This window comes from Bubalus bubalis, chromosome 15 (genome assembly GCF_019923935.1).
Source record: "Bubalus bubalis isolate 160015118507 breed Murrah chromosome 15, NDDB_SH_1, whole genome shotgun sequence".
Lineage (NCBI taxonomy): Eukaryota > Metazoa > Chordata > Mammalia > Artiodactyla > Bovidae > Bubalus > Bubalus bubalis.
In genome coordinates this window covers 45,107,123-45,125,662 of record NC_059171.1, presented here as the reverse complement: position 1 = coordinate 45,125,662, position 18,540 = coordinate 45,107,123, and the positions used below count along the sequence as shown (strand labels likewise).

The window sequence follows — 18,540 nt, the reverse complement described above, 5'->3', positions numbered from 1 at the left end:
TTAAAAATATACATTCTCCTCCAAGCACAACTTCAGCTGCACCCACATATTTCAATGTTTCATTTTTACCTTAATTTAGTTCAAAATACTTCTCTAGTATTCTTTGTGACTTCTCCTTTGACTCATGCATTACTTAGAAATGTGTCATTAAATTTCCAAATATTTATAGAATTTACCAGATATTTTTATGATATTTCTAACTTTTTCCCTTTGTGGTCAGATGACAGAGTCTGTATCATTTCAAGTCTCTTAAATTTATTGAAAATTGTCTAATAGCACAGCATATCCTGTCTTGCTGAACACTGCATGTGCACTTGGAAATAATGTATAGTCTGCTGTTATTGAAGGAGGGTTTCATAACCCTGGATGACAGTGTTAATGAATTCTATCAATGTCTTAGCTTGAGCTGTCCTAATAACTTACCATTGACTGGGAGGCTTAATCAGGAATTAAATTCCTCTCAGTTGTGGAAAGCCAGATGTCCAAGATCAAGGTGCCAGCATGGCCAGTTTCTGATGAAAGAGCTCTCTTTCTGGCTTGTAGACAGCCAACTTCTTATGTCCTCACATAGGGGGAGGGGCAAAGTGCAGAGAGCCAGCTGTCTGTGGCTGTCCTTATAAGGACACTAATTCCACACTGAGGGCCCCACCCTCATGATCTATCTAAGCTTAATTACCCTCCAAAGATCCTATCTCCAAATACCATTACTTTGGGGGGTGTGAATCTTGGGAGTACATAATTCAGTCCATAGTAGCAGCAGTATGTATTTCTATTAACTTATTCTAAAGCCTGTTAGTAGGTGCATGTATATTTAGAACTGTTAAGTCTTCTTGATGATTTTACCCTTTTATCACTGATAATTTTATACCTTGTCATATTCCTTGTCCTGAAGTCTACGTTATCTGATATAGCCACTCCAGCTTTATTATAATTAATGATTGCACAGAATATCATTTCCCATCCTTTTAACCAATCTATGTCTTTATATTTAAAATTGGTTTCTTTAGATAAAGGTGAACTTACTTACGAAACAGAAACAGACTCACAGACTTAAAGAATGAATTTATGGTTACAGGGTGGGGATGAAGGATGGACGGAAGGGATAGTTAAGGAGTTTGGGATGGACATGTATACACTGCTATATTTAAAATGGATAACCAACAAGGACCTACTATATAGCACAGGGAACTCTTCTCAATGTTATGTGGCAGCCTGAATGGGAGCAGAGTTTGGGGGGAATGGATACATGTATATGTATGGCTGAGCCCCTTCACTGTTCACCTGAAACTCTTACAACATTGTTAATTGGTTATACCTGATAAAAAATAAAAAAATTTTTTTTTAATATTTTTAAATAAAGTAGATTTCTTTATACATCATATAGTTGTATCTCCTGCTGTCTTATACAATCTGACACTCTAACTTTTAACCAGTATTTTAGACCATTTACACTTAACATAATTATCAATATAATTGGGTTTAGATCTATCACATTGTTCTTTGTTTTCTATTTATGAGTTCATTACTCCTTTTTCTACCTTTTTTCTGCCTTCTTCTAGATTACAGTTTTTTATGATCCCATTTTATCTCCACTATTGTATTTTTAACTATTCTTTTTTTGCCCTGCATCAATATACATCTTTAACTCACCACAACTTCTCTTCATATCATATCACTTCATATATAATATAAAAAATATATCCAGGTTTTCTAGATTTTATAGTGAGAGGGTAAATCTAGTCCCAGTTATTTCATCACAGCCAGAACATAAACCCCCAAAATATTTTTTAATAATTTGATTTTTACCCTATACTTGGGGAAACATGTTGAGAGACCCTCTTCATATTGCACTTCAAAGAAAAAAGCTATATTTCAATTTCATAAAATGAAGAGTGTTGCATCTAGTTTAACCAATTAGTTTTATTTAAAGGGTTACAATGTACAGTAGTTCCTATTCTTTATTTTTCTTTCAGTTACTAGTTCTTCTTCTTAATTTTAAATAAGACTGCCTAAGACAAGAGCTTCTGACCCAAATAATTCTTCCTTTACCTTTATCTCCCTGGCTCACTGATTCCTGGCTTCATTGAATTCCAGTTCATTCTCCCTCATTTTTGCTTTGGTAACCTATTCAAATTCTCTTTTCTGGCTTATGAGAGTTTAATATTTCTTTATTATGGGTTTAGACTTATTTCCCAGAATGAAAAGCATCCCTAATTTAATTAATATAATCCTATATAAAAATATGAGGAAGTATTGAAAGTTTTGTCTTGCAGTCTTTCAGTTCTACATCTATTCTATACAGTGATATCTTCATAAAAAAAATACCATTTTTAAAAGAAGTATCATTTTGAAAAGTTCTGACATACATTTCATGAATAAAGCATATGATAAAAGAGAAAGAATATATTCAACAAACCAAGAAATATAATACATAACAGGTAAAATCAGATTTAGAATGAATTTCTGCTTTTTACCACTTCATATTTATTTGAGATGGATGGCATCACCAACTCAATGGACGTGAGTTTGAACAAGCTCCAGGAGTTGATGATGGACAGGGAAGCCTGGCGTGCTGCAGTCCATGAGGCCGCAAAGAGTCGGACATGACTGAGTGACTGAACTGAAATGATTTATTTCACTTATCCAAGAGGCTTTAGAATTATGTACTTAGCTAAATTTTTCCGATTAGGTTGAACTATACGAAACTGTAATATTTACAGGTCAAAGCAAGGTCAAAACTGGCAATTTTATATAATTTAACCTGTCACTAATCAATAAACATAAGCCTTGGAGTATTAACCAAAGAGAACTTAAAAAGTCTGTAGGTTGTTTTATCAGTACACAAGCGCCATCTAGTGGCAGAAAGCAAAATTGTAGCTCTGTACTTGTTAATACTACTGCTGCTAAGTCACTTCAGTCGTGTCCGACTCTGTGCGACACCATAGACGGCAGCCTACTAGGCTCCTCCATCCCTGGGATTCTCCAGGCAAGAATACTGGAGTGGGTTGACATTTCCTTCTCCAATGCATGAAAGTGAAAAGTGAAAGTGAAGTCACTCAGTCGTGTTCGACTCTTAGCGACCCCATAGACTGCAGCCTACCAGGCCCCTCCGTCCATGGGATTTTCCAGGCAAGAGTACTGGAGTGGGGTGCCACTGCCTTACAAACATTCAATTTCTCAACTGTTCTACTTTCCAACATACTTTTGAGAAAGGCATTACAAACTGGTAACAGATTGATTGTTTAAACAGGCTCAAAATACCTAGTAAGCCAACATAATAATTAGCAGCTAGTCATCAGCCTATAAACTTTGAAGATGGAGAAGAGGGGACAGTGACTAGATATTTAGGAGGCAGACTTGGGGACTGCATGATAGAGGCCATGAAGGGTGACTTTCACATATGTTGTAATAGTGTTCACAGTGAGAGGAGTTGGAGTAGACCTTTGGAGAGAGGAGGAATTCGGTTTTGACTATGTTCAGTTTCAACTGAATATGAGATCCTTATAAAGAGTCCATTTTATCACTCTTTAAAGCCTCAGTGAAGGGTATTAGAAGATTTATCTTTGGCATTGAGGGTTTGTTGGGAGTACATATGGAAAGAGGAGTTTTAGGGTCTAGGGCTTCCATAATACGGAGAAGGCAATGGCACCCCACTCCAGTACTCTTGCCTGGAAAATCCCATGGGCGGAGGAACCTGGTGGGCTGAGGTCCATGGGGTCGCGAAGAGTCGGACACGACTGAGTGACTTCACTTTCACTTTTCACTTTCATGCATTGGAGAAGGAAATGGCAATCCACTCCAGTGTTCTTGCCTGGAGAATCCCAGGGACAGTGGAGCCTGGTGGGCTTCCGTCTATGGGGTCGCACAGAGTCGGACATGACTGAAGCAACTTAGCAGCTTCCATAATAGGGATATGTAATATTATCTTGGATAAAATGGCATTGTTTAGGATACAACCTAAGTTTGAGTGACATGTCTGTTATTCATTCATCTAGTATTTAAGCTTCTTTCCTCAAAGAGTTTGGTTATATTGGATTGCTGTCATTCCATTTAGAACAATTTCATGGCACGCTTCTATGCCAAGTTCCCCTTGTCGTCAGGTGTGCTTGGTGTTTGTCAAGACAGTATTTGGTTGCTTTTGGCTAATGTGTCCAGGTCCTGGTCCAGTCACTGGTAGCTAGGTTAGAAAAGTTGCTTTCTCTTAGCATGTGTAGTATGAGTCATAGCAAGTTAAACTTGTCCCTATAGGCAGATCCAGGTACTGCTTGAGGCTTCATGGTCTCCAGTTTTCCCTGGGAGATAAATCTGTGAGACTTAGAACTTTGTGGACAGCTATGGCTGTTAGTAGAAATTTGATAGGTGAAACAGATTTTCTGAAGCATCTGAGCTGATTTAATTTCATTATGTTAATTATGAGTAAAACTAGAAATAACTGGATTTTAGGTCATGAAATAGCTTATTAATTACATTTCACTTTCAGGTTCTCATCACATTAAGCCTGAATTACAGCATCCTTGTAATGCACCTTCTCCCCTAAACTTTAAGCCTATCCAAACTATTTCCCATATAGTGCAAAAGCAATTATTTAGAAGACAAATATACAATTATTTTATCTCTCAACTTAAAATCCTTTCAAGGCTCCCAATCAACTCCAGGATAACCTCTAAATCTCTTGGCATGCCACTTGAGGACATCCAGATTAGCGACCTGCCTGAACTTCAGCCTCTTTATTCCATTCAAACCAAACTGCCTGCATGTCCATGAATAAACTAAACTTCTCAGGATTCCTTGCCCTTGTTCCCAAAATCTAGATTGCTTTTTTTAACCTTCTTCAGCTGGCTGATGCCTTATTAACCTCGAAGATTCAGTTCAAGTGTCAATTCCTTCTGTCAATTCAGTTCAAAGCCAATTCCAAGTCAATTGGCTTCTTTAATTCCCCAATCTGAGTGAGGTGCTTACTCTCAATGTTTCCATAGCAGTCTATGGAGATATCTATCACTCTGTTAGTTCCTCTTCACTGTCTTCCTCCTCTAGCCAACTATAGTCTACCATATTGTCTTTCACCAAATTATCTACTCTAACACAACATGTGGCAAAGAGTAGTCATTAGATAAATGTTTGCTGAATGAGTGCAATCTTGCAAAAGAGGAAAGTAAGGGAGGTCGAGAGCCTTGCCCAAGATCATATGATTGAAGGCATCAGAACAAGGACTTGAACCAAATATTCTGACTATAATGGAAATAATTTTCCCTCTGAATCTTTGCCTTCAGGGAGCAACTCTATAAAATAACTGTGCTCTGAAGAGCAGTTTGGATGGGACTACCTTGTTTCTCCAGGTTGACAAATTCTGGGATGAACAGATTACCTGGAACTTGTCTAAGAGCTATCCAGAAACAAAAATGTGGTCCTCGTCTAGTACAAGTCTAAGGGCTATGTGGCCTATGAGGTATAGCAAATGGAAGCCAGTGTTTTTGAAAATCAAGTCAAGCAGAGGAAAAATGAGACAAGAGCTAGAAAGAGAGAAACGGAAAATGAGGGTGAAAGCCCTACAGTTTACCAGGCCTGAAAGTTTCCCCAAGAGACGTCCAGTTACACATAGAGAAATTCCCATGTTCAGCCTATACAGTTTGAGTTGTGGCCCTTTGACTATCTGCATCAGTAGACCAGGGGGATTTCTGGCCATTAGCCCTGCAATAAGGCTTTTTTAATCTGCGAATACAAAAAACCTAATCAACTATTTGCAGGAGGCCTGATTTCAGCCATTCTACTCCTTGAGATAATGTAAGTCTTTATTACAAAAATATAAACAAAAGTATAAAATGTTCACCAATCTTACATCTTGTACTGTCATATAAACTTCTGTGTGCATTCAACTTCCTATCAGTTAACACTACCCCAAATGAGAAAGAAAAAGATATCCTGGATGTATTCATTTTCAAACATCTTGGGTACATTAGAAGGAGACCCAGGTATTTCAGAATTCGAGTTGTATACACAGAGTTTGCTCATGGATAAATCCTCTTCCCCCAATCAACATAAAATGAGGCAGGCTCGGGGAGGGAGACCTTTTCCTGTTTAGGCCTTTGAATAGGTTCAAGTGAGAAACCTAACCAGAAAAGAATTTAAAACAAAAAAGGCATGAGTAATATCTAATTATTAAATAATATTATTTTAAACAGAAAATGAAAAGATCTTTTCAAAATTCCCTCTAAATGACACCTGTCTCTTTGACTTCTTAACCTTTCAGAACCTGCCTTAGTAAAAAGCTACCAATTCATCTGGAGTCTGACAAGGAGAAGAGCGTCTCCTCTGATCTTTGGTTCCAAATCCCCTGTCACACACACAGGTGTTGTCACCTGCAAATTAAGATCATATATGAAACCATAACATTAACAGCCTAATAAGTAATGGGTAGGTTTGCCCTTTTGTGAGCAGAGTGTTTAGGTTGAAACATGGTTTGGTTGTTTACCAGTACTTCCTTATTTTCTTTTTACCCTTTTTATGATCTGCAGAAAATTCTAAAGACTCTTCAAAAATCTGAAGAAGAGTCCACTTGATCCATTAAATGGGAACCGCTTAAGGCATAATCGTTTGGAGAAGTTGTTAAAAAATTCTTACAGCCTCATGACAACCATGGAATCAGACCTTGAAACCAGAAATTGCCAAGAATGAAAAAATGACAATGTTCTTAAGGTGGCGCTAGTGGTAAAGAACCGGCCTGGCAAGGTGGGAGACATAAGAAATGGAGGTTCAATCCCTAGGTCGGGAAGAATCCGCTGAAGAAGGGCACGGCAACCCACTCCAGTATTCTTGCCTGGAAAAATCCCATGGACAGAGGAGCCTGGAAGGCTACAGTCCATAGGATCGCAGTCAGACATGACTGAAGCAACTTAGCACAAATGCAGTCAGACATGACTGAAGCAACTTAGCACTCACTTAATAGAAAATCTAAAATGGGGGAAAAAATCAAACTAAACCAACTGTCTGCAATGCAAGGAGGCCTGGGTTCGATTCCTGGGTCCGGAAGATCCCTTGGAGAAGAAAATGGCAACCCACTCCAGTATTCTTGCCTGGAGAACTCCATGGAGAGAGGAGCCTGGTGGGCCACAATCCATGGGGTCACAAGAGTCAGACACAACTTAGCAACTAAACCACCAGCAAACCACCTGACTCCTGTCACATCCTCACAGCCTCACTTCTCTCCTCCAGGCCCAGGCCAGTCCAGCCACACTGGCCTCCTGGGGGCAGCATCGAGGCACCAGGCTTTGTGCTGCTTTTTCTTCTGCCTCAAAGTTCTCCCCTCTCTCTTAGCATTGACACTGCTTATTCCCTCTGCTCCTAGGCCTTGATCAAAATAGTCACCTCACCTAAGACAGAAATTACTGTCTGATTTTTTCATTGCTTTAGCACTAGACTGCTTTCATTTAAAAGTAGTAAGTTCACTAATCAAAAACTTTACTTCAAATAAAGGACTACAGATATCAAAATACATTATGCTTTAAATATAATATTCTCTTGAATATTCATTATATTACATTAAAAGAAAAGTATCTTATAAGTATAAAATTGACAAGGTGTTCCTATCTCAGGTGATCAAACCTATCTGTTGTGCTCAAGCAGGCAAGTAATTGTATTTATATTCAGTAACCTCAGACTGGTGAGAAAGGCAAGGATATGTAACAGAAAAAAGGGAAGCAAAGCAACCATAAGAGAAATGGTATATTTCTCGTGCTTCCCATGCAGCATGGACACCAAGTTGAGGGCTGGTAAGCCTGGCAGTGTATGCTCCAGTTAGACAGAAGAGGATGAGAATCGAACCACATCCAAAGGAGACAAGGAGATCTAAGAGCTTAGTCCAAAAGGGCAAGAGGAAAATGGTCAATACTCTCCGACAGCATTACCTGAGGGGAAAAGATGGACAAGTCACCAACTGCAGGGTTCAGCAGGGCAGACAAGAGAGGAATCAGCTACTTGGTGGACAAGAGACATCACACCACAAAGACCACATGAGCCAGCACTAAGAGGGGGTAGGGGGGAGAGGCACCCTCCCTTCTCACCAGGACTATAAAGTAAATCCCCCCCAGATACACTGGAGAGGAAAGAGAAAGGGGTGGAAGTTTTTCTTAGAGAACTTGAACAACAATATTTAAATGAGCCATTTATTATTTGAGTAAGACTGAATCGTGAATGGTAATTTTTCCACTACCAAGCAAGACACCAAAAAGTATTAGATTATCTATTGATTAAACAAATAACTTGTCCTATCTGAACGGTAATAATTTGTCAGCAAATACACAAAATGCTTTTGAAAGCAACAGCATCCCAACACTAAAAGGAATGGTAATTATGTGACTGGACAGAGGCTACAAGCTCACACTACAGTGGCACCCATACTGCAGTATAAATGCATCAGGTCCGTGCTCTCTACATCTTCAGCTTACACAGCGCTGCACGCCAATTATGCCTCGATTTAAAAACAATTTTAAGCATCAACAAATGTCTGATCAAACATGAGAAATAATTTCTTAAGCATAGAAGCAGTGGGAGAAATCACACCAAAAATTTTATAGATTATGCCATATAACATTAATTGGAGTACATTAAAAAACAAAACTAAAAAAGCCATTTTTAAAAAACAGGAAAATCAAACAAATATTCTTAATGCTAATATCCTCAACACACAAACATCTGAAGACAAATTAAGCAATGCAATCAAAATTAGCCAATTAAAATGGACAAGTAACTAATAAATATTTATTTAAAAAACTGTTGAGCCTAACAGGTTATCAATAAAACCAAAAAACTTAAACATACCACTTTTTAACTATCAAGACTGTGTTTTAAGCTCAATGTTGTCAGAATAGTGTGAAATACACTATAAGAAATTTATAGTATAAACTTTAATGTAATTGGGTAATATATTATTCTTTTTTTTTATTTTATTTTTAAACTTTACAATATTGTATTGGTTTTATATTATTCTTTTTAACCCAATACTCCCCTTATAGTAATCTATCTTAAGGAAATAATGATATAAACAAAAACTTGCATATAAAGATTTTTTACTGAAACATTATTTATAATTGTCCAAAAAAAGGGGGAGGAACAATCTAGATGATCAAAAACAGGTGTTTTTTAATATACTTATCATTAATATACTTAATGCATATACTTAATGCACTTAAAGTCTTGTAAACAAGTCTTGTTTACACTTTACTAAATTCTTGTAAAGTATACCTCAACCATATGAATATAGCCATCAAAACTGTTTTTCAAAGGTTAAAGATATGAAAAATGATACCCCTATTAAGTGAAAAGAAGGTGTAATACTCCACGTTCAAAATGAACAAATGATGATAATTCATACAAAGAACATTATTCAGCAATTAAAAAAATGGTAGAACCTAGGTATAAGCAACATGGATGAATCCCAAAAATCAAAAACTAAAAACAAACAAAACAAGAAAACCATTATTATGAAGTGAAAAAAGCCAGACACAAAGAATAAAAGCTGTAGGAGTCTATGTAAGTTCAAGGACAGGCAAAACTAATCTATGGAGATAGAAGAGTGGTTATTACTTCTGGGAGGAAGAATACCAAGTGCAAATAGGTGTGAGGAAACTCTCAGGGGGATGGAAGTGTTCTGGAGCGTGATAGGTGATGATCACATGAGGACACACAGATGTGAAAGGTCATCAAATAAGCTATGAATACATAGGTCCATAAATAAAACAATAAAGTCATCAAGAGGTACATTCAAGACTCGTGTGTTTTACTGTTCCTATATTATACTTCCATAAACTAAGACAGAATTGCATATAAAGGATAATTTATATTTGGTTAAATATATTTGTGTGAAAAGAACAAGAAGAATGTAAAGCACATCAAAATATTAAAGGTCTTTAATTCTAGGTTTGCAAATTATCTGTATTTTTTTACTTTCTGCATTTTCCACATTCTCTACAATGAGCCATATGACTTTTATAAATAATCAGGAAAAAAATAAAAACCCTAAGATTTTTTACAGAATTCTGCCACATGTGCAAAAGAAAATTCTGTTACACTTAAAACTATCCCAAAATTATTCCATGTGCAGAAACACTTAGTAAATCCTCCTAACAACTTTCCTGTAAGTTATAAACAGTCATGTTTGCAATGTATTCAGACAAATTAAGAAAAGTACTAATTAAGCTAAAAGCATCTGCTTGCTGAATAAATGAGCAAGACAACTGAAAACTCCACAGCACACTGTGGAACAACTTTAAAGCGTGGTCCTGCCTGCAGCAAACATAGGGCTCTCATGAGCTCCTGTAAAAGTTATTTTTTAAAATGTATTACTTTATAAGCCTGATATATCTATATTCCATGAAAAATACCCCAAGTGAACTTTCTTTACAACAAAAATACCTTTTGAGTTTCAGAAACTTTGATAATATGCATAAAATAATAAATAAGAACAAAACCAAAGAAGACATACAAACCTCTGATTGTACATGCCCCGAAAGTTGTAATTAGCTCTATAATTGGGGAAAGGCTTTGGGTCTAATGGCCTGTAGATGGCAGGCTCTCCCCTTTTCATAGCAAGCCCATTCAGTTCCACAGTTGGAGTGATACTACCTGTTTAAAAGAAATACCAAAGGCACAGAAATGAAATATTTCCATAATAAATCATCCAGTGTATGTTTATTTTACATATAACTAGCACAGAAGAGTGGCTGGCCCCTTGTCTGATTTGTCTAAGGAGGCGCATAAACAAGCTGCATAAACAGGAAAGTCATTTCTAATGAAATCTCTTCAGGGTTTTTGCAACATTTTCTGTACAGTAATGACCAAAAATTGAACTTTACAGTTACACTATTTCAAAAGAAGAGAAACAAAACATTCATAAATCGCTTAGTTTGTACGTCATAAAACCCATTGAACTTGACAGTTACTTCCTCCAGAAAGCTTATGATTTTTAATCATTAAAACCATTATCATCTGTGAATATTTTTATTTATATTTTGGTAATCAAGCAACTAAAATTAGCAAAAAATACAGGGTTATCAGTAATTCTTGCACTTATCTAGTGAAAATAAATTTTTTCTACAACAATAGGAAAAAATAGTACATAAAACAATGTCCTGTGAATAATCTTTAAAGATGCTGAAGCATTTATGGATGAAGTGACATATCTGAGATTTATTTTAAAATAATTCAGAGGACAGAGAGATGAGAAGTAAGATGGGATGTGTAGGTAACTGTTGTACCTGATGACAAGTACAGAGATGTTCACTATCTTACTCTTTCTACTTTTATAAAAATTTGAAAAATCCCATAATAATTCACAAATAATGTACAACTATTATGTCAACTTTAAGTAGCAAAAAAGGTTATTTAGTTAAAAAATATATATATATATATGTTCCACATGTTGTTGTTCAGTCACTAAGTCATGTCCAACTCTTTGCAACCCATGGGCTGCAGCACACATTATAACAAATCACAAAAATGAACCTAAAGCCTTAATAGAAAGTAAAATGTATTTCCAGTCTAATTCTGCATTATTTCATTTGAATTATGCCTTTTGCAGGCTCCCCTATAGCTCAGCTGGTAAAGAATCTGCCTGCAATGCAGGAGACCCTGGTTCGATTCCTGGGTCACGAAGTTCCCCTGGAGAAGGGACAGGCTACCCACTCCAGTATTCTTGGGCTTCCCTGGTGGCTCAGACAATAAAGAATCCGCCTGCAAAGCAGGAGACCTGGGTTCGGAAGATGCCCTGGAGGAGGGCATAGCAACCCATTCCAGTGGACTGGAGCCTGGCGGGCTACAGTCCATGGGGTCGCACAGAGTTGGACACAACTGAGCAACCTAAGCATAGCATAGCATGCCTTCTGCATCATAGATTTAAGACTCCATTCATCACTAACAAAAATGGGTCCACTTATTGCAGAAGAGAAACTGGGGCACAGTATCAGCCAAGGGGTGGTAGAGCCTGACACAAATGCACAACTGGCAGCCAGGCCAAAAGCAAGCCATCAAGAGTCATAAGCTGCTGATTTTATGTCTCATTTCTAAGGAATTCACATGAAATCACTAAAGAGTATAATAAGAACAGGAACTAAGAAAAAAGAATAAAGGAGGTGGGAGGACAATGGAGGAGGCAGAAAAAGAAAAAGGATAAGAAAAAGTTAACATATTAAATAAGTCCAATTAGTCCAAACCCAAATTTAATGCACACACTCAGAGCAGAGGAAGAGTATGTCAAGCACAAAGGGATTCTCTTCTCCTTGTTTCTTACAGTATTTTACCACGGTATAAGTAAAATGCACAAACCTTGAGCATACAGCTCCATGAAATATTATCTATGTACACACGCATATAACCACCACTCAGATTAAGATCTGAACATTTCCATCACCCAGAAATACCCAGTCAAAACCCACCTCCCCACCTTACCTGTTCTGACTTCTGCCATCATAGATTAGTTTTGCCTGTTTTTCAAATCTGAATATATATTAGTTTGTCTTGTTTCTTTCCTTCAAAATAAGGCTTTGATGAATATCACTATTTCAGACTTTGTCACTGAATAATATTCTGCTCAGTTTATCTAACCTGCTATTGATGGAGTATTTGGGTTGTTTTCAGTTTGAGGCTATTAAGTATAAAACCACTTCAAACATGTTTCAAGAAGTCTCTTGGCAGACACATACACTCTTTTTAGCTGGGTATACATCTAGTAGTGAAATGGCTACATCACAGAGTAGACTTATGTTTAACTTTATTAGAAACTGCCAAACAGTCTTCCAAAGATGTTTTAACCCCAAAGAGCCATGAACACCTTTAGAAGTTTAGACTTTTCTTATTTCAGAAAGATTTGTTTAATAATTAACTGACTAATCACTTGTATGATTTATGTCATTATGAATTCTCTGCAACAATCATACAGACACAAACAGCATAAAGTTCAAAGAGGAAAAATAGAAAAAAAAAAAAAGCAGCAGCAGCTTGAAAGACCTCATCCTTTAAGTGTGACCATAAACAGAAAACTAATGTCTTTGAAAATGATCAGTGAAATGATTTTAACACACTGGCAGGATACAGCATGTCTGCCACCCACACCAAAATTATATTTTAAACTCGGTAAAAGTACTGTATTCATATTATTTAAATAAAGAAATAATCCCATGTAAATTCCTCACTTGAAAGTAAGGCTACAGGACATTATCTTCACAGAAATGCTAGAAACTGGTGTTGTGAAGGAGAGGAGAAAAGAAATAGAAAAGCACAAACCATACAGAAAAGGTCCCAACTCCTTTAGAGCGAGGACTCCATCTGTTTCCTACAGAACAAGACTGACATCTCTACACGTGAACACCTTTTGATACTGGATTGGCCAAAAACTTTGTTCAGGTTTTTCCATACGATGTTATGAGAGAACTCAAACTTTTTGGCCAGCCCAATATTTACACAGTAACGCTCTCACAGAAAACATTTAAAGAATAATCAAACTATGAGCTGCCTCTAGGAACTGCTAAGTAGTACCATGGTTTTCAACATGTGTGGGTTAAGACCCAAGTTGCATAAAGATGACCATTACATAGAAATCCTCATATATTTTATGGCTATAAAGTTAACATTGTAAACACATCATCAGCTTTTAGTGGTTTCTAGATACATCAAAAGAAATTTCTACATTTACTGATGACAAACATAAAAAGACTGATTAATTAAATATACAGAAGTACATAACAACAATTGCGGATTCCTGTTATGAGACAGATTAAAAAAAGATGCCACAACTAGTTCTCAAGGAGCAACATATTGCTAACATTTAAAGAAACAACTTTGTAGGAAGTTAGAAAAGTCCCTGGAACATATAACAGTAGTCACTCAATAAATATTTGCTGAAAGAATGAATTGATTAGTCAGTCAATCAGGGCTCCTAAAAAAATGACTGTAACCAGGGAAAAGAAAATGCAAGATGACCTAGAGACAACTTCTACTGCGAAAGCAATGCCCAAAGAATGAGGAGGAACTATCTGAAGGACACAGGAGTCAACCTGAGGGGCCATACCACTGGCCAAGCCTGGGACAATTTGAGCATCAAAATAAATAATGATAATAATAATAAATAAATCTTTATTTATTTATTCAGGAAGCAACCTGAGCTTCCCAGGTTGCTCAGTGATAAATACCAGAATCTGCCTGCCCATGCAGGAGACACAGGTTCAATCCCTGGGTTGGGAAGATCCCCTGCCTGAGGAAATGGCAACCTGCGTCAGTATTCTTGCATGGAAAATCCCATGGACAGAGGAGCTTGGCGGACTACAGTCCATAGAGTCACAAAGAGTGTGACATGACTGGATGACCACACACACAGACACACATATCATAAGCCTGTAGGTAAAACAGGAATCCAAGAATTGATAGTGATATAAACAAACAAAAACATGAGGGGGATGAGAAAGCTCTTGGGTAGAATTCCAACTAACTAATAAATCAAAAAAGAATACGGAATTAAAAATCACCCTTTGGCAACCTTCAGAGTAGTCACTGATTCAGACAAGAATCATCAATGGATGCCAAAGCTGGTAGGTGAATGGAAGTTTGATAAGGAAAAGAATGTTTACATAGTCTCAAAGTATCTCCTCAGAAAATACTTATTAATTATACTGTTTAATAATAAAACATACTTATTAATTAACTTTACAAAACAGAAGCCTGGCTGACACACTCTTCACCAAGAAACCAACGTCATCACTAATGGGACATTTCAACATCCTGGATCTCCAGACATGAAACACTGAGATGACCCCAGGTCACTTCTGTGATGTTTGTGCTAAAAATGCATAAGTCATGAGGAAAAACCAGACAAATTCAAGTGAGGAGCATTCTACATACAGTGTGTGGAAATGTCAAGGTCATAAAAGGAAGACTGAGGAACTGTTCCAGTTCCATTCACGTAAGTGGAATGGAGAGACACAGTAGGCCAGTGATCCTGATGAGATGCTGTTCCTATAAAGGACGGTATTGGGGTCATCACTGAAGAGTGAGTAGAGTCTGTGGGCTGGTGGTTTGTGGGAGTGGAGTCTGGTGATATCAGATTGATGCCAGCGTCCTGAGTGGACAGTCTCTGTGCACTTAGGGAATAAGGGATAATGGGACACCATGTCCATAACTTATTCGCAATTGGTTTGGCAATGTTAATCATTTCTGGGTGATGGTTACCTGAGAGCTCTATGTACTCTTTCTATAAAGTGTGTGTGTGTATATAAAAGAAATTATTTATTTAAAAAAGTTAAAAAAAAAGAGGAAGAAGAAAGCAAATACTTCTTAGATACACTCCTCATTAACTGGCAGATTCCTCATGCAGTACTAAATTTAACTCCTCTCTTGGATGCAATTACTATTTAAGGCCCATCTACTTCCTATGAAGTCAGGCCTGGATCTCCCCTCTTCTGCAGTGCAGAGAGGAATGGAGTGAATGGATTACCTTTTTAGTAAATAATGCTAACTGAATGTCTATGTATTAAAAGGGAGAAAAAAATCTTGAACCCTACCTCAGCTCATACATAAACCTCAATTCCTGACAAACTTAGATCTAAATTTAGAAGATGAAATAATAAAACATAATAATAATAATATTTATATAAATAATAATTATTATTATAATAAGCTTTATAATAATAAAAATAATATGAGGTCATCTTCACAAGTTTGTGGGAGACAAAGGTGTCTTAAATAGCACACAAAAAACCACTACCATTCTAGCAATTCCCCTTCTGAGTATTTATCCCCCCAAAATAAAAAACACTAACTTGAAAAGATATTAATATGTGCACTCTCATGTTCACGGAAGCAAGCTAAGTGTCCGCTGAAGGATGGATGGACAATGAAGAGGTGATACACATGAACAACAGACTATTAATCAGCAATTTTAAAAAAAAGTTGCCATTTGTGACAATATGGATGGCTCTTGAAGGCATTATGCTAAGTGAAATAAGTCAGATAGAGAAAGACAAATTCCACATGACCTCACTTATATGTGGTGTCTAAAAGAAAGAAAACACACAAAAAAAACACCAGAATTCACAGATACAGAGAACAGACTGATGGGTTGCCAGAGGTGGGAGATGGAGGTAGGTAAAGGGGGTCAAAAGATACAAACTTCCAGTTATAAAGTAAACAAATCAAGAGGATGTAATGCACAGCATGGTAACTACAGTCAGTCATACTGTAATTTATATTTGAAAGCAGCTAAGAAAGGTAGATCTAAAGGCTTCTCATCACAAGAAAAAAACATATGGGGACGGATGTTAATGAGACACTGTGATGATCATTTCACAACATATACAAATATCAAATCATTGTGTTGTGCAGCTGAAATTAATATAAACCTATGTTCAATTACACTTCAATTTTTTAAAAAGCACTATCCATAAGGGGAAAGACTAATATATTACATTTCATTAATATAAAAATCTGTTTACCAAAATGTACCATTAGGAATACAGAAAGATATATGCTATACACATATCTGACAAAGGATATTAATCCAGAATATCTAAGAAACCTGCAAGTCAATAAAAGAACTGAAAAGAAATAAACAACCTGCCAATGCAGGTTTTTAACAGGAAAAATATATCAACAGCAGAGAAGATCCTATTGCCAACAGGCATATGTAAAGGTGTTTACTTTAATTACTAAGGAAATGCAAATTAAAATCACAGTGAAATACTACTATATCCCCAGAAGAATAGGCAGAAATTTTGAAAGCTGAGGATGCCCTTTGTGGACAAGGACATGGGAAACTCGCATATACTGCTAGAGGGAGGAAAATGTGTCAGGTTGAACATTATGTATAATACTGAACACATACATAACCTACTTAGCTACACCCCCAAAAGAAATGTATACATCCAACAATGTTCATAGCATTGTTGTTGTTTAATCACTAAGTTGAGTCCGACTCTTTGCGACCCCATGGACTGTAGCCCACCAGGTTCCTCTGCCCATGGGATTCTCCAGGCAAGAATACTGGCGTGGGTTGCCATTTCCTTCTCCAGTTCACAGCACAGTAGTCTTATCTCTAACAGCCCCAAACTGGAAACAACCCAAATGTCTACCACCAGTATAATAAATACATAAACCGTGGTATATCCATGCAGTGGGATATTACATAGCAAAAAAATACTATACTGTTAACAACACAGATGAATCTCACAAACATGACACTGAGAAAAATAAGCTATGACAGAAGACTCTGGCGGACGATTCCAACAAGCAGGCACAACAAATCTAGGATGACAGGATGCAGAACAGCGGTTCCCTTTGGAGTTGCTTAACCTTGTTAACTAGAAGGGCTTTAACCCCTATGCGAGAGGCTTCTGAGGCTCTGGGAAACCCTGCAAGGCATTCACAGTGCAAAATCCCATCAAGGTTCCACAACCACAGTTTGTGCACTTGCAGATACATAGTTATATTTATTTTAAAATTTTACCTCAGCAACAAACAAATGTATAAAATGTCATACAAAAAAAAATTAAGTTAAAAAAACTAATTTACCCCTCAAAATCTACGCATTCTGTCAGCTCAGTACAACGTTCAATGGTGGGAACATCTCCACTGGCCTTCACACTCTCCTGTTCCCTTGCTCTGACTCCTCTGCTCGCCGGTCTCCTGCTATAGCCCCTGGGAGTGGACCTGAACCGAAGCTCAGCACACAGCTGCTCGTGCTTCACAGCCTCTGCCCCAGGGGGCAGGTCCACAGGCCTGGCTTCCACCAGTGGATCAGTAACACTTGTCCTTCTGCCCATTCCATGAACATGAGTTTCTTCTCTTTCTCTTCACCCATCAACTATGGCTGTGGTTTCCTAACTGATTTAGCTTCTAGTTTCTTCCACCTTCCATACACATGTCAAACTCAACATCCTAAATTGCTCTTTTGAACACATCATCCACCTGCTGGTAAAAATTAATCCCCGAACTAGAGATAACATTTATTTCCTAAAGCTGCATTCCAGTCCATCACTATCTGCTTTCTAACTACATCTCTAGTCTTATCTCTTATTAGCCACTTAACTGCTGCTGCTGCTAAGTCGCTTCAGTCGTGTCCGACTCTGTGTGACCCCATAGACGGCAGCCCACCAAGCTTCCCCGTCCCTGGGATTCTCCAGGCAAGAATACTGGAGTGGGTTGCCATTTCCTTCTCCAATACATGAAAGTGAAGTCACTCAGTCGTGTCCAACTCCTAGCGACCCCACGGACTGCAGCCTACCAGGCTCCTTGGTCCATGGGATTTTCCACACAAGAGTACTGGAGTGGATTGCCATTGCCTTTTCCGAGCCACTTAGCTGTTCTACTTAAAAATCATCTACAGGGGGAGGGGAGAAAAAAATCATCTATAAAGAAAATATTTTTTTGCCAAACCCACAGTCCAGATTCCTATTCCAAGGAGTTTCCTCAGTATTCCCGTAGCCTGGAATACACTTTCCTCTGCCTTACGCCTGCCTGCTCTCTATTCAAGACCTATACCTCACCTCAACTACCTCAGTACAT

At 37.5% G+C, this 18,540-nt stretch overlaps 1 protein-coding gene across 10 annotated transcripts in view; it reads right to left on the bottom strand.

The window, feature by feature from the left end:
• The window catches only part of STAU2 (staufen double-stranded RNA binding protein 2), a 305,674-nt gene that overhangs the window by 244,341 nt on the left and 42,793 nt on the right, over window positions 1–18,540 (bottom strand). For all 10 annotated transcript variants that reach the window (XM_045162802.1, XM_045162800.1, XM_045162797.1 and 7 more), the window contains one exon: window positions 10,482–10,617. In XM_045162802.1, coding sequence (XP_045018737.1) covers window positions 10,482–10,617 — 136 coding nt within the window. The remainder of the gene's footprint in view (window positions 1–10,481; window positions 10,618–18,540) is intronic.